This window comes from Aythya marila, assembly GCF_965140915.1.
Source record: "Aythya marila genome assembly, chromosome: 7".
In the NCBI taxonomy this organism is placed as follows: Eukaryota; Metazoa; Chordata; class Aves; order Anseriformes; family Anatidae; genus Aythya; species Aythya marila.
The window spans coordinates 29,536,536-29,562,790 of NC_139048.1; the positions used below are offsets into that span (position 1 = coordinate 29,536,536).

The 26,255-nt window shown below is 41.8% G+C and overlaps 1 protein-coding gene across 2 annotated transcripts; it reads right to left on the bottom strand.

Moving 5' to 3' along the window:
- Positions 1–2,910: 2,910 nt before the first annotated feature.
- On the bottom strand, positions 2,911–26,255 carry MINPP1 (multiple inositol-polyphosphate phosphatase 1; the record flags this gene model as incomplete). Of its 2 annotated transcripts, XR_014317859.1 has the most annotated exons (6): positions 2,911–5,287; positions 6,161–7,240; positions 22,548–22,681; positions 24,520–24,617; positions 25,404–25,592; positions 25,718–26,255. XR_014317859.1 is itself a non-coding variant. In XM_082764259.1 (5 exons), the coding sequence occupies 5 exons, from the start codon at positions 26,253–26,255 to the stop codon at positions 6,841–6,843; spliced, it is 1,359 nt and encodes a 452-aa protein (XP_082620385.1). In that variant the 3' UTR covers positions 2,911–6,840. The 2 variants fall into 2 exon arrangements, 1 of the variants encoding a protein (XP_082620385.1); XM_082764259.1 differs by having other exon boundaries at positions 2,911–7,240.

Consider the following 26,255-nt stretch of genomic DNA (forward strand, 5'->3'; position numbering starts at 1 on the left):
TCTGGTGGCTTTCTACAGCGGGGTTACAGCATTGTCCCCCTGTGCTCTGCTCTCATGAGACCCCACCTGGGGCCCTGCACCCAGCCCTGGGGCCCCGAAGAAGGACATGGAAATACTAGAACAAATCCAGAGGAGGACCACAAAGATAATCAAGGAGCTGAAGCACCTCTCCTACAAAGACAGGCTGAAAGAGCTGGGGGTTGTTCAGCGTGGAGAAGATGGGGCTGGGGGCGGCCTTAGCTGGTGCTAAATGTAACCTATGCCTATGGCCGGGAATTGGAAGGAGATGGGCTTTAAGGTCCCTTCCAACCCAAACCATTGTATGATCCCTGCTGGGCCTTCTGGGTCCATAAACAGCCTAGAAAAAGGAAAATTGGACAAAACTTACTGATGATTCAAAGTCATTCCAGAAGAGAAGAAACTGCAAAAGCACCTAAAAAGACACATAGCAAGGAAGTATTGAAACTTAGAACAAGACTTGATTTGTTCCTGGGAACAGAAGACTGAAGTATGGCAGGTGGTGGAAACCACCATGAAACACTCTGAGCTGATAGTCACAACCCAGGAGTGACATGGAAGTAACAGGCAAGATCTCCACACACACTGACCCACTGCTGAAAGAAACAAAGCACTTTTGGCAGGGGGAAGCCTAGAAAGCTAACAGGAATCATTAGTTTGCTCCTCTTGAAGTCCATGGTGCACCTTCACCTTGAATGCTGACAGGAAGTCTGGTACAGTAAGCTTATGAAGGCACAGGATAAAAAGAAGCCAGAAGTACAAATAGCAATGAAAATGATGAGAAGAACAGAATGATTTCAGCACAAGGACCAACTAAGCATGATGAGCCTCTGCACTGTAAAAGCAGAAGTCTGAAGTATGCTATAGTAGCCTGTAGTCCATGGGCGGAACATGAAGAGATCAAGTGTTTTAACTTCTTTCCCAATACAGATGCTCCAAGGACTCTGACGAACTGCTGGTATTCAGGACAACACAATACTGAAACAAGATCTGTATCACACAGAACAATTTAACAACTGCAAGAATACATGCCAAGCACTGATGCTTGCATAATTTCTGACATACTCAATTAACATCGTTAACTTTGTTAATTGAGCATGTCTTCTGAGCCTTTACCTTTTTCAATCAAGGTTGCTGCAGACTGAATTTCCAGTTTAGCAAGTGCCATGTTCAAATGCAATGATAGGAGCTGGCCCTTCACAAAGCCACAGCACCCAACACTTCCCATTGCAAGGCCATCTAAGACTTTGGGTTCAGAAAGCAATAGGAGAACTTTGTAGAAGAAAAAATAATTAAAAGCTATAAAAAAGCTAATGCAAAAAATCCTAGCCCTTCAATAATAATCCCTTGCTTGAAGACCAATTACTTGATTTTATTAAATAGCCATATAGTAAGAGCTGTGCACAAACTGTTCAGCAGTATCTCAGAAAAATAACACTTGCTGCAAACCCTTTCTGAAAAGAACTTTGTTAAGAAAAAAATCCCCCACTGTAAAGACCACATGCCATCAGCTCAAACCTCCTTTTTCCCTCTGTCTCCCAGTACAAACCTCCTTACTGAACTAACTTGAAAAAAAAAAACTAAATGCAAGCTAATCTCTGTACAAATCTTCCTTTTCCAGTTACGGAAGCAAACAAGAGGGAAGGGGAGGGGGGGGAAGCCATACGCCTTTACAAACATCCGCTGCTATCAGATCTGGAAGCAGAACTCAGCTCTGACCTGGCAGGTATTCCAGACAATAAAAACGCCTCTTCAAAAACTATCAGAATATACACAAATCAGAAATCAATTTTTCTGCATACTAGACCACAAAGTCAGGCAGAACATGTGTGCTACCGGTGCATGGGGGGACCACATCTCCCTTTTTTTCTTGCTGCAGTACAAAGGGGTTCCAGTTCCCATTTGTCAAGGGAACATAAAAACCAGACAGGACTTTTACAGTGAAACCCACTTCTACAACATGCAAGAAAAGCGTGGCCTCACCAGCACATGGTGACACAGGTAACAAAAGCTTGGCTGGCCTCAATATGACAAATTCACAAGAAGAAGAAGGGTGGGAGGAAAAAAAATCTCCCTAAAATCATGAAGTTATGATCTCTCACTGGACAGTTACTGTCACCATACGCTTTACCAGTACACACTGTTTGCATTTGTACATGTATATAGTTCCTTTTTTTTTTGTCCATACCTGACTACCCTTTGCTGAGGCAAGAAGAAAAGAGAGACCCTCACTCCAGTCCACTAGGGTCAGGCTGGTCCCATTTCAAGACTGAGCATCAGGAGGCATAACCTGTAACTTCAAGCCCAAGAAAGCAAGTATTCAACAACTGGCAGGAAAACTATTCTTTCTGTCATACCAGGAACTACAAACTAGCAGTAGATTATACTAACTCTTTGAAAAGTTAGGCAATTAACAAAATGAATGTTTAGTGCATAATAAATCTTTTTTTTTTTTTTTTAATAAAAGACAGTCTGTAGGGGGGTGTTTCTGATTTTCTTTTCTGAAAAGCAAGTCAGACATGTTTAGAGTCACTTTATATCTGTTCCTATGACTATACAGGTATTTTAAACAAAACAGCGTCAATTGTTTTCTATTTCAAACTGTCTTACATGCTAATACTTCTGAGAAATGAAGAAAGAGTCCTTGGTCAAAGATTATGCCAGTCCAGTCACAGCACGTTTATGAAACCGTTGCATCCTCAGTACATGAGCACTGCAGGCAAAGCTTCATTTTTATGTACAGCTAATCAGAGAATTAACAAATTAAGTAACTAATGGATACTCAATAATAAGGATCTGTTGCTAAATACCTACAAGAAAGGACAGGCTAGAAAGTACCGCATGATGTATGTTTGCAATTCTTTATCAAATCAACAGCTTCGATTTCTTATCGAGTGGGTCATAATGTCTAGAAAAATAGTACTGCAGCAGATTCTGGACAGCACAAAAATGTGTGTAATGTTCACTGTACTTCAAAACACAAGACATTTCTACACATTTTGCACGGTACAGTAATATATATGAAAAGCTTGTCAGGAAGCTATCGCATTTTTTTTTTAAATCAGGACTCCAGGAAACGAGAGCTAGTTTTTACTCACCTCAAAATGAGGAAGTAAAAAGCCAATGAAGATATTTTAATAGTAATCACTCAACAATGTGAAGATTCAAAATAACCAGAGACACCAGTGCAAGTAATAGTGACTTACCAAATGTATTTGAAGCACAACACAGCCACGATGATACAGATTGCGTTATTATTATTGCTGATAAAACAGATGAAGAAAGTGTGCAGTTTTATTTCACATCACTAAAAATCCAAACCGAGTTCTCAAAACGCATCCAGTTAGTCCCACATTATCACAAATTCATGTCACGTACAGCGATTAGGCAGCTCCATGCTTTCCAGAATTACAGTAACGGTACTTTAAAAAAAGGAAAAATGAGTTTGCCAGAAACATTAGTAAAGCTTTAGACATAGCAAAATTAAATATATTTCAAATGTATTCAATGCCAGTGTCCAAGAGCACTGTCAGTATTTCTCATACATGAAAGGTTCCAGTTTGACTAAAGTTACAAACGGAGTCTTCACTGGAGGACTGAGATGAGGTGTTCTGTCAGAGATGCATGAGGGAAGAGAAAGCATCATTTTCCATGCAGGGCTTTTTCAGGATGTGGTCACTTGCAGTGCCATTGGATGTGGTAGCCTCTTCACACCCTGCTCACTGAACTAGTGCCAACTTTAGGGAAATACTTTGATCTGTTTTAGTTTTCCTTTTTAGGAGGAAATACACACGTATTTTTGGTTGTTTTACTGTGTGTGTGTGTGTTTTGCTTTTTTTTTTCTTTTCTTTAATAACAAGGTCATCCTGAAGTGAGAACATCCCTAGCAGTGAGAATTAGTCACATGGACAAGTGCCTAGCACATATACACAGGTCCAAACACTCCTGTTGCTACGATTGTGCCAAGTTTCCACATCCAGCCTCTAGTTATGCCAGATGAGTGAGTCAGTGCAGCCTGTAAATACAGACCCATACAAACCAAATGGCACATTTCTCCTCAATTAATTGGTGATAGCCACTGAAGATACATCATCAGCAAGAGATACAGTGGACCTGTACTCCTAGGCAAAATAGGGAACAGCCTCTGAAGAGCCATCCATGAAGTCCCTTTGCCCAATATTTATTTATCATACTATCAACTTTTATGCAGAAGCAAATGATGTTTCACTACAGAAGGGATTATTTGGTTCTTCCACCTTGTCTGGCACATGATAAAAAAAAAAAGACGGTAATGTATTCTTCCTCTGCAAAGAAGGCAGCCTTATCTTTTAACAAATACGATGGGTAAAATCAATCCAACACGAAACAGACAAAGGTAAATCTTCCATTCATCTCCAGCAGTCAGGCTTTCAACCCTTCTGTTCTTATCATGACTCATCATAGAATAGGATGACTCACCCACAAAAAATTGTTCAAAGGTGAATTTTCCCAATCTTGCATCTGCTATTTACCAAACTTTACTGCCTTTAAACAAGGTTTATTCTTTGTCACTTGCCTCAAACATTGTCTCACAATAAAGTTTAAAATTACTGTGGCAGATGCCTCTTATGATCAATTGACTCAGTCTCAAAGCAGGATCATGCTAAAAAGGAGACACATAAAGCTGATATAAAACAGCAGTAAAACCTTTATGCTGCTGCCGACAATTATCCTGACCTATATTCCTACTTGTGTTTAAGTACTGATTTCCTCCCTAGCCATTCACCTATTTCAGAAACAGATCCACAGAGCTAAAATACAAAAGTATTTTACCATTTATTTATGCTAAAGTATTCACCATTTTTTGTGAGTATCTTCAGTGAGCAGAACCACGGTCTCCATAGAAGTCAGTGCACTAATGAAACAGGTTTCTTTGTCACACTGTAAGGAGAGCCCCTAACTTATGACAGCAAAAACAGATGAAAAAAGTCATCACAATCATTTCACTGGTAAAAATGATACTCTAAAAAACAGGTTTTCAATTGTTCCATAACTTACAGATACGTAAACTCCGATTTTTTTTTTTTGTTTAATACAGCTACATAAAAAAGTGTCAGAAGCCTAGAAATTACAAACAAACAAACAAACAAACAAACAAACAAAAAAACACTGCAGACTTAGTTTAAATTCTAAATTGTGAACCACTCCAGGTTTCTTCCTCTCTCTCTCTCTTTCTCTTTTTTTTCTTTTTTTCAGCAGTTAAGTTTTCAGTTCTGCAGGTGAGGCTACCCTGAAGTAAATGAGGGTATAAATGTTTATATTGCATACAATACCCTGTTGTAACTGCTTATGCCACCCACCCCTTTACTCCCCTTCCCAGTGAACAAAGCAAACTACCCCTCACTTTACGGACTGAGCTCTGGAGCACTCGTTATAGGGTGCAAGTGGTCACTTCAGGAGCTGCCAGCACCATAAAACCACACCCTCATTTGTTTTGGGACAGCTTGTTCACCCAGCTGTTCCCTTAGAGACAATGAAGGGATTTTAACGACTTGCGTTTTTTATTTCAGGCATTTCTAGACAATTATCTTCATCATTCCTTTTTCTGCTGTACTGTAGTACTCTAAAATACCCTCAATTTTTCAGCAGCAAGTAAGCCTGCTTTAAGTGTAGACACTCTCAGAGATCACCAGTATCTTTATGCAATTAATTTCCTTAAAACCAGTTTTATTTCAAGAACAAGCTGGCATATCAAATATAGAAGGCCTACGTAAGTGATACCAGGTTCAGTGTTTTACTGCTAGCAGAAGTCAAGTTTCAGACAGATACCTTTCAAAGTCAGAAGCTTGCCCACATTTGGGGTTAACAATAATCCTGTTTCAAGCAGGATGGACTGGAGTCCTCCAGAGGTCCCTTCCAACCAGAGGCTCTAAGAAAACTGTCAGTATCTGAGGAGGACCGAGATGTTCAACCCCCTAACAGAGCCTACCCTGAATGCCCCAGCCCAAACATTTAACACAAGGAATTGATGGTGTCAAGTAAAAGGAAACAGAAGACAGCTGAGAGAACAACTGCTGCATATCCCAGAGCACTTCAAAGGAAAAGTGACTATTTCCCACTCCCTCTCTCTTCCCCAGCTCCTTCTTGTTGAGAACTTACTTACCCTGCTGGCTAACTTGCTATGCTGGATGGGTTGATGAGGACTTTAAGAACTGTAAATCATTCGCCTTTTTCAGGCAGATAATGCACACAGGAACACAGCAAGTCTTCCTGCTTTCAGTCCCCAAGTGAGATGTTCACGTGGTGCTGTCCAGGGAGAAGTTGGTCGGCTGTGGAGGAGTTAGTACCCTCTCCCTCCTAGAGGCTCAGGAAAGGGAACAAAAAAGCTCACAGATTTGGATTATTTCATGCCTGGCATAGGAGAACAATAGCAAGAAACAAAGCAATGCAAAGCAATACTGAATCAGTTCAAGCACTTTCAGCTCTGACAAAATAAAAAATTGTCTCAGCTCTTAAATCTATCTACAGCACATTCATAAGAGGAATGACCTAGGAAATTACTTATTCGTACACATAAACATACAGGTACGCTTCATCTTGCATCACATTTGTTACAAATACTCAGTGACATTCCTGTTACAGAATTTGCTTTTGTACTTTTGCTTATGTAATAAACAAACAGTGCATTCAGCTGACCAAGACAACCCAGGGAAGTAACAGCTATCAAATCTGCAAGCTTAGAAAGTCCACACAGCAGCAGCAAATCATAAAAAGTGCTTGTTCACAACCTCTGTTGAAGAGAACTGAGAGCGATTTCCAAAACATCCACTCCATTTCATTCCCTCAAAGTTCGTCAATGGCAGTAATATTAACCTTTGGCAACTCACACACTTCTTTGAAGTGACAGTTTTGAAGGATGTCCTTGTAATAGTCCTTGAAGTCTGCATAAGTAGAGATGGTTTCATTTGAGTGATGAAACAGCATCAGCTTTTCATTCAACAACATCTGCACTTGATACTCCTCTTTAGAGATTTTCACTTGATCACAATGGTAAAGCACAAACACCAGGTTGGCTGCATAAGGCACAATCTGGCCAGTGCGAAATTTCCGATGTGCTTGCCTGATGTAATTGTTTGCCCTGAGAGGCTCGTCATCTTTGAAGAAACCCATAAGAGCAAGCAGTGGTTGAAGGGTCTCTGCATGACCAACTTGTACAATCAAAGGTGAAGAAATGGGTTTTGAACTAATAAAAGAAAAAAACAAAAAGAGCAAAGGATCAGCAAGAGCCTGCGCTTCAAAACAAATACACCAACACCACAACTGTCAGCAGCAAAGGCTTAAAGAAGCAGACTTTGAACTTGTTTTACTCCAATGCACGATAAGAACCTGTTCGAGAATTTCAGTACACTACAGGCTTTTTAATAAAAAGTACCTGAGCTCTCTAACCTATGTTTTAACCCACATTAAGCTATTGGATCTTACACAGAATGTAGGAATTTGCAATAAATGCAATTAGGATATAGTTAGAGTGCAATACAAATATGGGAAACAAAAGCAAAAGCCAGATTAATGGTGTGCACTCATATACTCAGGATATTACTCTGAGTTCCTGTGTGAAACCAGTTACTTGTGCTCTTCTTGGGTGTGGAAAGATCCTTTGAGCACAATACAGCTGATAGACTGGTTTGTGATGAAATACGTTTTTCAATAGCACTGCCTCTTCCCACCAGGGATTTTAGAGAAGGGCAGTGAATCTGGAAGGCTTTGTTAACACGCAAAACAAACCTAGCCCTTCATCTGATGTGACTGGAATGTCTGTCTACTGTCAGCACATAGGAAGACTCGAAGACATCCCGTTACTCAAAATTTCCTTAGCACAGATCCATTATGAACACGTGTAACCATTCTCCCATCACAGGCTGCTTGCAAAAACTGCCTGAGATTTTACTTTATTTTAACCAAATACGCACAAGTTTAAAAGATTTGCTTTAATACAAATCCCTGACTAAAATCTGACATCTTTTCCTAGGATGCTGAGGTGTGTTTAATAGGAATAATTAGTCAATAGGGTTTTTTTGTTATTCCCTGGCAAACGAGATGTAAAAAGTAACCAAATGACAAAACATAATGAACTATGAAGACAGCTCATCCACAAAGACAAATGATTTATTATTGAAACACGGTATTTTTCTTTAACTGTTCTAAAGTGATTACATTTTTTTTTAAAGTCTTTTTAATAAGCTTCTTCCTAAATCAGTCCTAGTTGTGGTGAAGAGAAGCCCATGGATTATCATCATTTCAGACCTGGAAAGTTTCAAGGGTTTTAGAATTAATTTTGCTAGATTTGAGGAGTAAAAGCTTTTCCAATTGCTGTCATAAAGTGTAAGTGACAATTCAGTTTCAAGCTGAAAATTACACCTAAGCACAAACTTATCTGCAGATTAATTACAGTAAACCCCCACTTCCCTTTGACGTAACCACAACCTGCTGATTGCCTGCATGGCAAACAAATGCCTTAACACACAAACTGCTTTTCTCCCTGGTGCACCAACACTGGCACAGGACTTGAAACAGAGTTTTTCTTGCCTGTCTCGATGACCACCAATGCATATCGTGCTAAAACAAGAATCATGCTTTAACAACATGCTGCCAATTGTTTTTCCCTGTAATACAGTTCAACTCCTTGGAAGGTATCTCAGTTTACAGGTGGCTAGCATACTACCTGTTGGAAGGCAAAAAAAAATTCCCTCCACAATTTACTAGTGCCATTTATAAGCAAGTCTACTGCTATTGCTGATTCTTGGGAATACTTGCTCACCAAAAGGATTCCACTCCCTTAGGACAAAGGCCAGCAAGTTAAGGCGATGATTCAAACCACTAACACAGGCTAACAAAAAGGCAGTTTGTTAGACAAGATGTTCCACGTTGTTCAACTGCAGGACAGGTAAGAGCTGGCTTGCAGCACGAGGAAGCATCAGCCAAGATGAACATCTGCCCTGTGCTGCAGAGAAGGATGATGGCTTTTTGGAGCCATCTCCAAGCGGCCCTGGGAAGCCCAGGTCGCTGGCTCTAGCATGTATAAATACTCATTTAGCTTTTGTGAGACAAAAGGTGACATTTGGCAGCACTCCTGCTCACCAGCTGCCAGTGAAGTCCACCCACAGATGAGGCACATCTTGATTGGCCTGGAAAAGAGGTGTTTCCTCTGCTCCGAGCCAAAGCCTGAAGCAACTGAAAAATGTTTAACCGGGGGGGGGGGGGCTTACCTGCAGAGAAGAACTCTGACCACACTGGCAGGACTTCAGGATGGGCTCCGTGTGACCTGCTCAGTAGAGCCATAGTGTTTGTGCGGTGTGAAACACACTTTTGCACAACCCTGCTCCCTGGCCACCCTTCTGCCTATCCTCCTTAAGACATGCACATATGTCTATGCGCATACTCATCCCTTAGGCACAGCCTCTCAAAAAAAAAAAAAAAAAAAAAAAAAGGAAGAAAATACAGAAGCCTGCCTGTTTCCCATTCAAAAGAAGCGTTACAACCACAGAAGGTTTTTCACCCCATCTCTTTGCTACATGAAAAAGCATCCATTCACCAGAGCCCCTCTTCCAGCTCCTCCAGAACCAGAGGTCCTGCCTGCATTTTTCCCCTTTTTATTAATGACTCTCCCCTCTGACTACTTCATTTTCAACTTATAAAGCTTTTGTATCCTTCAATACCTTTCTTCTTCCTTCTTCCTCCTTTCTTTGTTCTCTCCTTTTGCTCATTTGACCAGTCCACTTATATCCCCCCACTTCACACACATCTCTAGGGAAGTCTTACTAGTTTTTAGGACGCATTCACATCCCTCCTGTCAGTCAGTGAATGAGAACAGCCACCAAAAATGCAGGTGTAGAGAAGACAGAAGGATATTTATCTGGCCTCCTACAATTTCCAGGTCAGAAGACTGGGCCAGATCTGCAATTTTCAAGTCCAGTGGGTCTGATAAGATCCTCCTACAATTCTCCCTAGTGAGAACAATTTGCCTTGTTTTTATCTTGAATAAATGTGCTGCATTTGCAATGCCACTTAACTTCTCACCTCTTTTTCCCAGTAATTTACAACATGCTGAGCGGCCCAGATATCCTTGCAGATATATCTCCACCAGTGACCTGCCGCTCCCAGTAAAATCAATCATCTATCCCTACCCTCCATTTCTTGCATTTTTATTCTTCTTTTGTACCCATGTAAAGACCTTCTCCCTTAGTTCCAGGCTGCTTGATTTCTTTAGGTAAGGGAACCACTGAAATATTTTTTGGAAATCTAGACTGTACCTCCCAGGTCACCCTGTTGGTATGCTTGCTGATCCTTCCCCAGAGCTCCAGAAGATGTTTTCTTTTCAAAGAACCATACTGACACTACTCCAGTACATCACAGTGCCTGTTCATGCTAGCCTCAGGTGTTATTTCCATTAGATTGGCCTATGATTCTGATTCTCTCCTGGAAATGCTTCTTCATTTACCCTTTATTTATTGGTTTTTAAATCATTACACCTACCAGTCCCCAGAAGCTTCTTGGTTGAAACCACTGCACACTGGCTGTCATTTCAGCCACTTTGTCCCACTTCTCTTAGCACTCTTGGGTGAATACCACACGGCTCTGGCAACTTGGTATGGCTGCATTGTGTCCCAGCAGCACACCCTTAGGCATGTGCCTGTTTCTAAGTGTGGTGGTTCCTATCTCAGAGTTTACTAAGCAGGGAAACTAATAATGTACATATGCTGATGAAGCCTCCAAAACAAGTGTTACTACTATGCAGGCATTGCTGACTCCACCAAGACTGGATTTCACACATACACATCCCCAAATATCAGACATGCTAAGAAAAATGCATTTCATGCTGTGGCCAGCCATGCTGGCTTTACAGCAAGATTTGGCTTTACTTTCCAGTTGACGCTGTCAGGAACTCTAGAATGAGAGTAAATCACAAAAACGTGGGTAGCTTCTTGTTTCATTTCATATTTTTTTTAAACCAAAACAGTAAAACATACACTTCCGAAACAGTAAAACAAGTTATAACATTCATACTTGCACATCGTTGCACACATCAGAGTGAAGTTTTAAAGAACAAGGAAAGAAAAACTCACGAAGACAAAACATGGAACAAACAAGGCAGTCATGCTCACTGTGACTCAAGATTTTATTTCAGCTCTTCACCTTCTGAAATCCTCATGCTAAAAGGTCACAGCACTTGGGAGGTGAAACAAACTTCTCCCATTGACAGCCATCCCAGCATACTATTTTTTTATAAGGATTGAAGCTATTTCCTTATATTATACAATCCTTATATTATACTATCCTGTGATTTCAAGAGCCTCTTCAACACAGCGTACTTGACAACCTCTTTGGTTTCTCACCAGCACTGGATATTTGATTTCTGTCTAAGACTACTCAAGCACTCCATGTTCAATCTCTGTGGTCGTGACTCCAGTTCAGACTGAGGTTTCGTACTATCTAATGATAACGATAAAAATCACCATCAAGGTTAAAACACAAACAGTAATATTTTTAATTACAGTGAAATCAATAAAGATTGACTCTTTGGAACATGTGCAAAGGTTGTTATTGCCCAGACATTTCTGATAAAGTCCAAACAGGAGCACACAACGCAATCAGTGCAACACTGATAAATTCAAACAGTAGCACAAGCTAATAAAATTCTGAACCGAAGGCCTGAGATCTCCACACTCAATATTCTTTATGAACAATTAATTACTCAATATTAACAGTGGCAGACAAAGTTCTTGACATCATACTCAAGTAACTGCTAATGATACTCCATGCCACTTTTTCCCCCCCTTACTGCAGTAGTCAATGACTTGGGAAAGCACACTGACCAGTAGAAAAAAAAATGTCCGAAGTTTCCAACTTTCAATTGGAAAGTTGTTTTTTTAACATAAAACTTTGCAATAAAATATTTAGAGGTTATCTCAAGGTAATTGCTGGAGATAGGTTTCATATTCATTTTACAAGGAACTTCCAGCAGAGCACAAGTAGCTCTCACTGGGCAGAACAGGAGCAGAGGTCATTCAAGAGATGTGGGGACTTCAGCTACTGAACTGTCCTTGCTGTAATCTTTGAAGTCTGACCACAGCTGAAAATGAAGCAGTTACTGAACGCTCATCAGTACGATCCTGAAAACTAAGTCTAGTCATGGAAAAAAAAAGAGCCCTGTAGAGAAGCATGGATATAGGATTTATCATTCAGGCAACTTCCAGTTCTGCTTCTTCATGGCAGACTTGGGTTTAACCCTGAATCTTCTGCCTCAGCACACCCATCCTCAACACTAGATTGTTCCTACTCCTCCAGGACTACTCAAGGACCTTAGATATGGAAGAAATGACCTTTCTTTTAAGCGAAGTTCCTTTCCTAAACACTTTTGGCTAAGTGACTTTTGGCTAGAGACAACCCAAACCCCAAGAGATAGTGGGATAAGAAGAAACATTTCCTGCAGCAACACTTACCTGGCCAACCTTCAAACCTCATGTAAAAATTCTCCCAGTAACTTCAAAGAAGAGTTTTAACAACCGTTAAAGAAGAAATCTTAGACCACATTCTGCCCTCACCTCCACCCCAACACAAAAGTGAGGATGAAGGACTCAAACCCCTGTATTTTCAGCTACGGGATGAATTCTCCACCCTTCCCACCTTCCTCAGTGATTTATTTCTGGAAAAAACAGCAGGAGGAACCCCAAATCTGCAAGTGAACAGAAGAGACCAGGGAATGCTGGGGCAGTGGTGAGACTCAGAAGCAGCAGAAATACTCAGAGGTGTTGCTCTTAGTGGTATTACCAGTTGGGAGAAGAAGAAAAATCTGTTAAATGGTATTACATCCTCCTATGTCAAAACTTCACCTTAAACAGTAGAACAGACTGCTGTGCTCCTTCATTTTCTGAATGAGTACCAACACAATAGGCCCTCACAAACACTGACATGATGAACATTTTCTTCTTGTCCAGCAAGAACATACATGAGCTCCTTCATAGCAAAGGCAAGCTTGAGAAGCTCACAAGAATACTCAAAACTCATTTAAAATCCTCATTAAATAGCAACAGCCCATATCTAGTTCCACAAGAGCTAATCACCCCAAACTACCTAAGCTTCACTGTGTTTAACATCACAGCTTCTGCAGTTTCAAATGCTCCTTTCCAAATGAACTCACCTCTCACCTTCTTAAGGACCCCTGAGATTAAATGCATTATGGTAGCAGCAGCATACCAATGCTAAATAGTTTTATGTTAGTTGCCAAGGAGGTGTTTTTTTTTTTTTTTTTCTTGTTTTTGAATTCCTTAGATAAAAGGCTATGACTATAAAAATGCTGAGCTATCTTTTTAGAGCAATTCTGAGTATGCAAATATTAGGCAATTAATCTGAGATTAGTATTTGAAAAGCATAAGCAATACTTTAGATACCTAGGTCCAGGCAGATGGATGAAGAGATGCTTTCCCAGGGGAAGTCCTCTGAACTACCCCAGGATCTGGGAGAAGTCAGCAACCACTCACATGCTTCAGAAATCCTGGCACAGGGATGCTGTAAGCACACTGCACGCACCTACAGAGACTTTCGCATCTCCACCTGCTTTCCTCAAAAGCACCCCTTAAGCATGTCATAAGTAATGCCTTTGAAAGACAAAGCAATAAAAAACAAACATGCAATATGGTATGAAGTGCCAATGCCAAGCTATTAGAGACATTCTTGTTTTATTAGTGAATGTTATCCCATTTCTTTGGTTTTCTGAAAATGAAAGACCTGAGTATTTTTCAGGTCCCCTAACGTAAGCTGTACAGTCTATCCACCTGCAGAGCTGCCATGCTGTTGTGTGAAGAGAACATTTTATTTGAGCAACGCAGTCACCCAGCACATACGCGTGTTCTCAAGTCAAGCAACTCTGTTTTAGTAAGGTACGTGTTCACTGACTCCTCTGAGCTGGCTCTGCAAGGGCCACCTTGCACCCGACAGCTGCCCCAGCTCATGCTGCAGGACATCCTGAACCTGCTGATGTAGCCAGAGAGCAGAGAGCCTGCACTGCAGAAATGCACAGCGCCAAACAAGAGTCTTACTGAAAGAAGTCACTGAACAATTTGGATCCAAGCAACGTTTGTTATTTTTGTTGTTGTTGTTGTTTTTTTAAATGCAGATATAGTTTCTACTGAATACATGGAAACTTTTTGTTCTGTTCCTCTTATTCATACTATAAAAAAAAAAAAACAGTTTTGAACAGATAATGGTTTTCAGATCACATACTGAATTGGTTTATACTCAATCATAATTCTGAAAGGAGCAATTAAGGCACAGTATTTACCACTAGATGACTACAGAAAAGTTATCATTTCTGTAGTGAACTGACCTCCAGAGAGGGAGGGAAATAACAGAGAATAATAAAAGCTATCAATAAATTGCTAAATTAATCTGTTTACATTATGGCTCAGCCTGGTATAACTACAAAGACCACCTTCAATTTTGAACTAAGTTCAAACAGATATATATATATATATATATACACACACACACACATACACACACATTTAAATACCTAGAAACTGGGTAGTCTTGGAGGAAACCACCAAATATTTTGCAATGTGTGCAAAAGGTTAGTATTTTGAAGCATTAGCCACATACTGTAAACACTGAGATGGCTCCAGAAAGTGTACCCCCCAGTTTAAAGAGACTTCTAGAAATCCATTTGGAGAGTACAGATAGTAACAGGTATTTTAGGTTCTCTTTTGGAGCAAGAAAGGCATACATTTAATATCTGAAGCTAGAAGAAAAAGTGTAAAACAGCTTTAGTGAACAGCTGATGATCTGGTAATAAAACTTAATAAAACCAGGAAACACAAATGACCTAGCTAATGCATTCTAATGCTGCTGCAAATGTTAGACTGTTGGTTACTTTACCCTTGAATGATTAAGTTAAGCTTTTCTTTGCGGAAGTGTGGTGAAAATGTACTTCATCTAACCTCTTAGTAGCTCTTCTATTATGTCTGCAGATCTCTGCCCAAAAAGGACTAGCTTTGTTAAATTATTTTTTTGGATGGATATGCCGTAACCCCCATATAACTAAACTAGAAATGAAAGTCTTTTCCTTTGTCCAACAGCTGTTTAGCCCTTAGCCTGAGACAGAGTACTAAGGAAGTCCAGTTATGGTAGCTGTTGCTATTACAGAAATTGTTCCTTAACTCCTGGTAACTACCCAGCAGCTACCTAGTTCTGGCCCAGGAGTGGTTACATTAGGTGCTAGTGAACCGCTGCTCTTGCTGTTCCTGTAGCCGGCTGGTGGATGCAGTGCCATGCCCTGGGTTATGGTGCAGCTTGGGAAAACACCACGTGCAGAGCTGTCAAAGAGGCATGTGAGCATGGCACAGCAGAACCCATTTAGAAGAGTGAGGAACTGCCAGAGCAGAATTGGTGAGCCTGTGGTTGTCTGTAGAAAATGAAGAAAGAAGTAGATGCCCAGCCTATCCCTGAGCTGGCGGTACCCCTCCCGTCCCCAGCCAGCCACCCCACATTAATTGTCCAGCATGGTATGGAATGCCCCTTTGGCCAGCAGGGGTCAGCTGTCCTGCTTCTGTCCCCTCCCAGCTCCTGCTGCACCCCCAGCCTCCTCGCTGGCAGGGCAGTGTGAGAAGCTGGAAAGTCCTTGACTCAGCGTAAGCACTGCTCTGCAACAATTAAAACAAGTAGGAGACATTTCTTCTCAGGAAGAGCAGTCAGGCATCGGAATGGGTTGCCCAGGGAAATGGTAGCATCACTGTCCCTGGGGAAGTTCAAGGAAAGGTTGGACCTCGTGCATAGGGACGTGGTTTAGTGGGTGACACTGGTAGCAGGGTGGTGGTTGGACCAGATGATCTTGAAGGTCTTTTCCAACCTTAATGATTCTATGTTACACTGATGAGACGCTAGAGCCTGAGCTGGAAAACATCATGTGGAATGTGTGGAACCAGGTAGATGAGGCTGCAATTTGCTCGGTCCTGCATTTTGGCCACCATCGCAGACAAGCCCCCTACTTGTTGCTCAGGCTCCATCGCAAGCATTAGCTTGGAGCCACCAAACACCACAGACATCCCACAGGCTTGCCTGCAAGATGTCCCGGCAATAAACAGCTCTTTCCGATTCTCAGGGGTTGTGTGAGTGCTTCATTCTTTTCAGGGGGGGGGGGGGGAGGGGGAGAGGGGGGAAGCGTGGTGGGGGGCAATGGGCTGAAGTTGCACCAGGGGAGGTTTAGGTTGGATGTTAGGAAGAACTTCTTTTCCGAAAGGTTTGCTAGGCATTAGAATGGGCTGCCCAGGGAAGTGGTTGAGTCACCATCCCTGGAGGTCTTGAAAAGACATTTAGATGTAGAGCTTAGGGATATGGTTTAGTGGAAGATTTGTTAGTGTTAGGTCAGAGGTTGGGCTAGGTGATCTTGGAGATCTCTTCCAACCTGGGTGATTCTTTGATATGCAAAGTATACCACAACCAACTTTTCAAACCCACCCTTGCTCAATTGTGTAACTATTGTGGTTGCTACATTTGTCTAAGATTAGCAGCTTCATATTGCAGCAAGTACCAAAACACTGATATCTCACCAACATGCACTGGTCCTATTGGCGGAGCAGTACTCACACCTTCACTGCTGTGAAGTACTCACACTTCACTACCGTGAAGCTTGGCTAACAGATTGAAAAGTTGCTGGGGCAATCAACAGGTATAGAAGAGATTCAGGGTACAGTTATTCCTAGCATCAGCACCATGCTAGGAGGGAAAATCTTAACAAGTTTTGGCCTTTAACTATCCAGAACTTGCAGAACTGATGCTGAAGTGAGAACGTATCAAACACTTAAGGAATGCTCCAAAGCAACAGCAACAAAATGCTTCTCTCCTAATTACTATTTTGACGTTCTGCACATATCCTAAAGGGTGTGGGTCTCCAGATGCTGCTCTTCACTGATTGGAGACATGCTGGGGCCCATAGATGTGCCACAAGGAACTCAAAGCTTCTTCCAAGGCAAAGAGCTACTCACTGATTGCTCTTCTTTATACCATTGACAAAGGCTGTCCCAGAACCAGATCTCTGGCAAACTGAACAAATAACTTCAAAAAAACACTGTCTGGTTTAGAGCAGCCTTGCACAGATTCTTACTCTGCAGCACAACAGCAAGTGGGCATGAACATATGCATTGCTACCTGGCAGTTTTGCAGGTACAACACCTTCTACTTATAATGAGGAGTAGGGACACTTTCAATAAGGCTCCAGAAGTGGGGAGAAAACAACAGGTTAGGGAAGAATATTATCCCATGGGCTTCTTTGCCACATAGTTGCGTAGCCTGATTTATTTTTTTTTTTTTTATCTGTAACAGGCAGGCTTGGGAAGAATTCAGCTATTCTCTCTTCACAAAAATGAAGTGCTTTATGGACTTGGACAACTGCTCAACTATGCCATTTCAGTACAACTCACCTGGTTTAAAGTTACAGTCAACTCCTATGATACTTTTTTCTTTTTTAATTAAGATGATTTTTAAGGAATAGAGCCCCTGACCTCACCCTAGAAACGTGACTACTACATTTCCTTACAGACAGGCAAAGAGGCATGGAGGAATGTCATCCTGGAAGACCCTATTACAATGTTGGTAAGGTCTCGAGGAAAACATGTTTTCTACCAAAGAATTAACCTTTATTGGATATTTACATTTTATTGCTACTGAGGATGCAGAAGAATAGGGTCCCTGCATGAGTGTGCTGACAGTAGGTGATCACTAGTACAACTATCAGTAAACACAGTGTCAGGCCCCAGCTCCTAAGCTCCAACAGGTGCTGCAGTATCTTTCCAGTGGCACGCCGGATGGGGACAGTTGACAAGAGTAAGTCTACAGTGAAAATCCCTTTCACAGCCTTCATAGCCACCTTGCTGCACAGCACGACCTACACAGTGGAGACTACTGGTGGTTTAAAACAACTATTCTCTTGGAATATATATGATATTAAAGATCCTCAAATGTCCAAAACTTTTTCACTGCAAATTGATGGTGGGACTTATTAACCACAGATATTTATTAGTACTGCAGATACCTTCACATAAAAAGTATCCCTAAAAGGCTGGCAAGTAGGATAAAAGTCAGATAACCCTATGCATCTGAAATGACACTAGACATTCAAGTCCAAGACACTGAAGTTGTAACTCAGGTGGCTCAGCAAATGCCAACCCTCTGATGGTCTTATAGTCAAAATCTTGAAAATTGGAGAGATTTTCATCATTTTCTTAAGGGTAGACTAATCACCAGCAGATGTTTTCTCCAGAAGAAAGAAGAGTGAGCTTTAACAATGTGACAAATTAGGCAAATAACTTGAAGGCTGGTGAACAATCAGATTGCAAGGTCAAGAAAAGCTTCACAGAAGAAACAGTGGAAACTCTTTAATTCAGCTGTAACTAGGAATGAAAACAGGACAAAACTACTAAAAATACATGTAAGTATTTGAAGTATGCAATAAAATGCGGAGCTGCCAGCACCATTCTCCACTGACAAAACTAGAGCAGACTGGCAAGTTCAGATGCTCTAACTTTTTGCTGGAACAGAAATGCTTCCCCTTCTGCTTCTGGATAGCCCAAATTAAACTTTTCAGAAAGACGGGAGAAGCTGGAGCAAAGACAAGGTTCTGGAAGTCAAATTATCCTTACAGTTGCAGAACAAAACAGAGCTAAAATCGGTGTTTGACACAGCTAAATGAGACAACATTTCATCACCACACAGGTTCTTTTTCTGAGTAATAAACTGCTGCAGATGTATTTAACCTGTTGTGCTGCACCGCTAAAAATAAAAAGCAACCAGCACAACCAAGTATTTTCTACTGTTAAAAATACAGGCATATTTTTCATTTGTGTTGTTTCTTGTTCTCAGCTGTACTCTCAAATTGCTGCAGGATCCTGGATAAGTCTCTTTCCTTAGGTGAAAAAGCATTAATTGCACCTCTACTCTTAGACCACGAGAGATACAAGCTGTTCTCCATTGGCCGTGGCAGAGAACATAATTATAATTTTAAGTGCACAGGCTATCCAATTCAGATCAAGTCTTCAGTGCTTTAAGACTGCCACCTAATGTCGTGGGATGGGGCTACACGCTCCTTCTGTATAAGGCACTGTGGAAGTTTTCAGTTACCACTTTGGAAGGGATGCAGTAAACAGACTGCTCACCAAGCTTTGGATTTTGCAAGATTTTTAGGGTTCCTATTCATTACACACATATGAACTCTCTACCTTCTTCCCTCTGGGGCAGAAACACAACAAAGAGACTGACATGCTGTAATGGAGCTTGTGCAGCCAAAGTTGAAAGGCAGGAGGAAACTATCTCTGTCCTTTAGTACGCTGCCTGCTCTTCCCCCAGGTTCTGCTCTTGTAACTTAGGGACTGCTAATCTACTGCTCAATAAATCACAAGTGCAGATTTGAATTTTGTCAACTACAACTTTTTTTTTAAATATTAATATTATTAACCTAACAGATATCACATACACAGTTAAAACGCACACGGCTACTTTCTAAATAGCCACTGTAATTTAAGGATTGAAGTCTGTCAGTGTTCAAGGAGTAAATACACTAAAAGCAAACAAAACTTATTGTTCTCCTCACATGAGTCAAGCTATGTTAAGAAGTTATTTTTCACTTTTCAGAAAGGCGGAAGGGTCTTGAGGGTTTTGCTTGTCTGCTTTTCTTTTAACCTGCACTTCATCTTCTTATTCCCAGTTCTTATTTTCTGTCTTCATAGAGGCATAGACACAGCATACAACAGAGGCAATCACAGCAGCGTGCCTGTCAATCTGTTCACAGTTGGATGCTAATGACCTGCGGCCTAATGCATTTTTTATTTATCTCCCTAGTAGGCTGAAAAAAGGATGCAGGGAAGGTTTATTTAAAGGGCAATCTAAAATAACCACGGCTTTGACTCTACCACTATCAAAACAAGAGGGATCACTGACTCTGACAGCCTTGGATTTCCAAATGCCAGCACAATCATTTGACAGCACAATGTCTTAAGCCAGCTTGGCTGCAGGGGGATTGCCATCCCCAGCCACTTCCTGCTGCCCACCTTTCCCCCACAGCAACTAGTCCCCAAAACCAACCTTATTTCATGCTTTCAACTGCCACATTTTAACCCGTTCATGGCAAAATGAACAGGGTTGTCTCCTTTGTGCTGGCTGGTGTGCAGCACAGCACTGATTCAGAAAGGTAGAGGGCTATGTGCTGCCCTCCTCAGCCCTCACTTCTAGCCGTGGACAGCCCCTTCCTGGTGCTCATTAGAGCAGGATCAAGGAACCAACATGGATGCTAGCACTGAAAACGCCTGCATGTAGATCTCAAAAGGCACATTTTTAATTCCCGCTTTACTAAGCTGATGCTCTGTTAAAAAGGACACCTCAGTCGGATTTTCCACCTGAATACCAGAAAGTAATTAAGATAGATAGTATCTGGTTTGTTTTTCTGAGAGAGAACTCCGCTTTAGATCAAAGAAACCATGCTGTGTATAAAGCATGACTTCCACATTCCTGCAACTCCACACTCTGGTGATGAACATAGTGCATCTCTCTGTATCCAGCATGGAAGCACAGCAAAAAAGCCAAGCATGAGTTTGAGAATTACACTTCAGCTGACTTAATACATGGTTCTTCTATCACTGCTTACATCTAACTTGGATCCTCAGTTGGCAAACATCTGAAGGAACACAACTTTGCAGTCCTCTCTGCTGTGAAATGATCAGCATCACAGAAAACCCAGAGCAGCTTGCCCAGGACTGTGCCACGGTGGCCTTTGAGGACCTCCAAGGAGGGAGAATCCATAACTGTATGGATCATTCCTCTACTCCAAAATGTCAATGCTACTTGTAATTTCAATCTGACAACTGAAAGGAAAGAAAGTGCTTTCTAAAGTGTTATCAAGCAAAAAAATACATACATTCATCCTCAAACATCAGTGACTCATGCTTTGCTTTCTGAAATATATATTAAAAAATAGTATTTTTCTCCTGGGTATTATGTAGATCTACTTTAATATACTAAATTTAGAAGTAAAGTCCCAAGGATGCTAGGAATGCAAGAACTTCTGCTGCGTATAACTAATATTTGCAATTCAAAGCTGAATTTGCTTATTTTAAGTTACAGTTACTCATACATTGATTCCTACAAACTATTTAAAGGTACAATATTTATACAATCTTGATATCATGTGCTCAATTTTACGTACCTTGGTAAACATTTCCACAGTTACCTACTGAGGTACTAATTCACGTGGTTGATCACTAAGCTATGAATTTGTAATTCCTTTGTTTGAATCACAAGCATTCACACAGGTTGTAAATTAATTCTCATATGAATGCACTGTATTTAAACCTAAAGCAGACCTCAAAAAATGTATTACTGGCATGTGAAAGCAAATACAGGTAATTCTGTGACATAAACATCTCAAACTGTAATTGAAGCCTTTCTTTTCTATGCTGTTTTCTCCATGCCACATCAGATCGCTACTGCTGACTGATACCAGCTGATAGGACTAAACAATATACAAAAACAGCACAGGCATCACATCTTTAATTCCTAAGGAAGCGTACAAGCAGTTACACCCATGGCACTAGAAAGGCTTTTTCGAGGGCTGCACAACTTAGAGGAAGGAGTACCACTGCTATTCATCCTCCACTGACACAGGATGACTGTTGCCAAATCATGTAACTACATGAATACAAACCACTTTGTCAGACCACCATCCTTTGAAGACACTTGTTTGTGGTATCTTTAAGGCATTTACAACAACTTCAGGACTGAAGAGTCCTTCTCCTGTTTCTACAAGGCACTGAGTATACCACCTGAAGTTTGCCCTTCTGTAGTTACAAAGAAGTAGGCATGACAAAGGCTGGTTTGCTGTTATAGATCAAGACTTGTGGATTCTGCAACCAGTGGTTCTGCTCTAGAGTCACCAAGTGTTTGGACTGCTTTGGTCTAATTATTTATTTTTAATCTGAACAGAAAGCTTTAATAGTGCAAGAGACTCAAATCAAACACACGTAGAAAGAAAGAAAGATTTTCACGCCAAAGAGCTTAAATAACAAGAAAACAGGATATATCATGGGGACTTTTTCCAACTCAGTGTCCTCCCATTTGCACCACAAATGGGTTTTAATGAAGATTTTTTGAACAGAAAGTTCATTGTTTTAACTCAATGGCCTCTCCTCAAACTGTGCACAACACAAAGAATATGTTGTCAGACACAGTAATTGGCTGTCCCTTGGAGGCCTGTTCAGATCAATAGGTTAAAATATTGAAATAAATCTGTTGTGCACAAGAACATCAGTGGAAGAAAAAATATATATACCCTTTACAGTAATACTGCTCTATTAAGCATTTTATTTCCTCTATTACAAATTCTCATAAACCAAACTCTCCTAACGTCATTACGTTTGGAAATGTTTTACTTCTATTTGCATTAAATTCAACTCAGGGTTGATCACAGAAAGCTTGCAGTTAACACAAAAGGCCTTTTATTTTTTTTAATTTACCTTCTGCTCTCTTCCACCGCTTTGTCCAACTGCTGGAAGATATCTTGGAATAAAATGCAGCTGGAGCGACTATTGATGTCATAGCCATATCCTCTCTTCCAGTATTGCTTCAGGTCATTCAAGTATTCCAGTACCTGAAGTTACACAGTTCACAAATTTTTACTATTGCACAAAGTAGAAAAAAACACAGCATAGAACAATGACGCTACTGCACACTACATGAAATAAACAATTCTTTGAAAAATAAAAAAAAAAATAAAAAACGAGGTTCCAGCTCAAAGTGTTTCTGCATGAAACCTGACACAAAGAGCCACCAGATTCAGCATCTTGTATACAACCCTACTCAGAATCATGGCTAGGGAAAATGGTACACACGTTTCCCCACACTGCAGTAATTTTTAGCCCAGGACTTTCTAGAAATTTAATAGACTTCAGTAGATTCTCCCCCACAGCAGCACAATTTCCCTTTTCAACATATCAAGTTTTAGCCTTAACAGTATCCTGCAGATTGGCTTCTAAATGTGGAAAAAAAAAAAAAAAAAAGTTTAATTGGAACCTTTGGAACCTCCTGCTACTAGCTTTGTTTGTTACCTTTTAGTTACTGTACATGACAAGACAATCCCTTTCCACCACTGTAGCATTTCTGATTTGCAGTTGAAAATTTTATGAAGGTCAAAGATCCTCAGCTTAGTTAATCATTCTTCAAATGGAAACAACTCCATTGCTTAAGTAGTTTGTGATATTCTGTCCTTTTTGAGATGTGGGAGACCAAAACCATATACATCTCAAGACAGAACTGCATCTTAGATTTACGTAAGAGCACATGAAGCTCTCCTTGTTTTTCTCTATTCCCTTTCTTATAAGCACTAAAATTCTTTTTAATTTTTATTCATTAACTCCATTGTAGCTGACCTACCATTTTCATGTATTTAGCAGATTTTCAGCACCAAAATTTCACTTCTAAGTGGCAAAAACTTAATCTGAGTACCTGCCACCTAAACAAAACTTTATCTTCTTATCCCATTCATCATTTTACACTGAACACCATCTGTCACTGTACTGCTGGGCAATTCAACCTTGCAGGGTCCATCTGCAAAGCTTTTCAAACACCCCATATTCTTAATAACCCAAGTAACTCTCTTTAATCAGCAAATTTTCCCACCTCTCTCCTAATTTACTTATAGAAATAGTGAATGGGACAGGTCTCAGCACAAGTCCATGCTAACACACCTCCTTTTTGAGAGGTGGCCACTTAATTCCTGACTCTGTTGCCCACCCTTACGTCTACCTCACATCTCTCTATGCAGAGGTCCTCCCTCTTCTCCAGGGCTGCTAAGCTTACTTTAGAGCCTCTGCAGGGACTTTACCACATGTTCTGGAGTGCTAAATAAACATCATCGCCCTTAATCCCCATCTCTCTTGACCCAAAGAACTCTAGAAAGTAACTGGATACTTTTTTTTCAAAAAGGGGAATCCAAAGCAATTCATATTTATCCAAGTTCTACAAGCTTTATTGACAGGCATTAGGTTTAGAGATCTGATGGTCACCAAAACCAACTAAAAAGAAGTCTTAGAGGATCTCTAAGACCTCATTTGCTGTCCTCTAGAATCGAGGCGTTTTATCATATGAAAGTATTATATGCAAAACACAGTTGTCCACAGCATTTCAGGTGTTACGGGAAAAAAGGCATTATATGAATTAAGTGCAATGGGAAAAACAAAACAAAACAAAACATTTTAATCAGGATGAATCAAAGCTGCACCAGTATTTAAGTCGGAATGAAGAAGGGTATTTCAGTCCTACTGTTAGATTGATCAAGAGTTCTTTGTAGACCAAAGAAGCTCTTCAATAGGTTGAAGAACAAGAGGCACAGAACTTACAACTTCTGACTTTGCAAAGGATCATATCTGAACATTAAGACATCTTTTGAAGGCTTCTCAAATCTTTCTCCCCTCTACATTCAGCACCTACCTTGGCATCCTCTTCACTGAAGAGCGAACACCATGGGGAGGTCACATTTTTTATGGCCAACTCATATGAGCAGGTGAGAAAAGCCACTTGAACAAGATCTGCAATAAATCCAAGAAACCCACAAAACATAAACCACCACTACAGAACTAGCAACTTCAAAGAACTAACAAATTCAAGCTGCAAGTCTTCATGTCACATTTGGCAGAAGGGGGGAACAAACAGAGCACATTCCAAACCTAGCGCTGCACGCCTGCCGATGTACATGCTATAGGTGTTGATTGCTGGTGTGTCCTTATCACCACAAAAAATGCAAGAGTGGGTGGAAAGTGTCTGCTTAATGCAGAGCAGTCTTTGGCTACCACTACTCAATGTTGGCATTAGTAGCTGAGTTTACATAGCAGAGTGCTGCAGAGCTTTGGGATTGAGTCTTTAGGGGGAAGTTGGAAAGGAGAGCAGTGTGCCTACTTCTGAGGGCTCCCCCAACATTTAACCTGAGGGAAACCTGGCACTTCTTTTCCAGACAAGCGAAGGTGCTATGTGGATGTACAGGTCCACCTGTCCCATGGGTTATTTGTGTGTTTGAATTGTAATATGTTTTACAAAAGAAGCTAAAAACATAGCATTATATCCCTTAAGACAAAGGTAAAGATGGTATCACCTGTACCATAGTAATACACATATTTTGAAAGGTGTTTTGACTGTTGGCTAACAAGCTTTCCCTGTTGCAAGACTGACATATATTTTGTACACCTCATGCATTTCATTCCTCATGACTGCATCTAGACTAGTTTAGCGCCTATTTAAAGTTACCTACTCTGCATAACTACAAAGCACGTTGGAATTTGGACTTAGCCTTGTATTTACATGAAACAGGCACTCGTTACCTGCGTTTAACTCCTCCACTGGCAAACACAAGGCACTTGCTACCTTTTCCAAAACCTTCCTCATCTCAGGCCCCTCTTTGAAGGCATTCACTTGGTGCATTGCCGTATCGTTCTCCTCCACCAAGGCGATGAACTTGTCGCAGTGATCGAAAAACCTCATCAAGGCATCGTTCACCTCGATCTCCGACTCTGAAAGCAAAAACCCGTGCTCAGTGCCGCGCTCCTTCCCCCGGCAAGCAACCAGGGAAGGGTAGGCCGCGCTGGAGCAGCGGGGGGCCGCTGCCCCCTCGGGGGCCGGGGTCCCCTCGGCTCACCGTCGCCGCCTAGGCTGAGGGACGGCCCGAGGCCGCGGCGGAAGGCGGCGCCGCTCTGCAGGCAGCGGTGCTTGGAGCTGCTGGCCAGCGCCAGGCGGCGGCGGGCGGCGAAGAGCGCGGGGAAGCGGGCGGCCAGACGGCGGGCCAGGTGCTCCATGTCGCGGCGGCCCTGCGGCGCTAGCCGCCCGTCGAGGCTCTCCTCGTACCACATCTGCCAGGCGGCCAGGGCGGCGGCGGCGGGGCAAGCGGCGGCCGGGCGGCGGCGGAGGCGGCCGTGCAGCTCGGCCAGGCGGCGGATCTGCCCGGCCGTCGGGTAGCGGGTGCCGTGGCGGAGCAGGGCGCGCAGCTGCAGCGGGGCGCAGGCGGCGGGCAGCCGCGCCCCGGCGGCGACGGGCCCCAGGGACAGCGGGTCCTCTGCCAGGTGCGGGTTCACCTCCTCGTAGCGGGACTTGGTGCCGAAGTAGCCGCCCAGCCCCGCGCTCGCCGCCGCGGCCACCAGCAGCGGCAGGAGGCAGGCGGCAGCGCGGCGCGGCGCCAT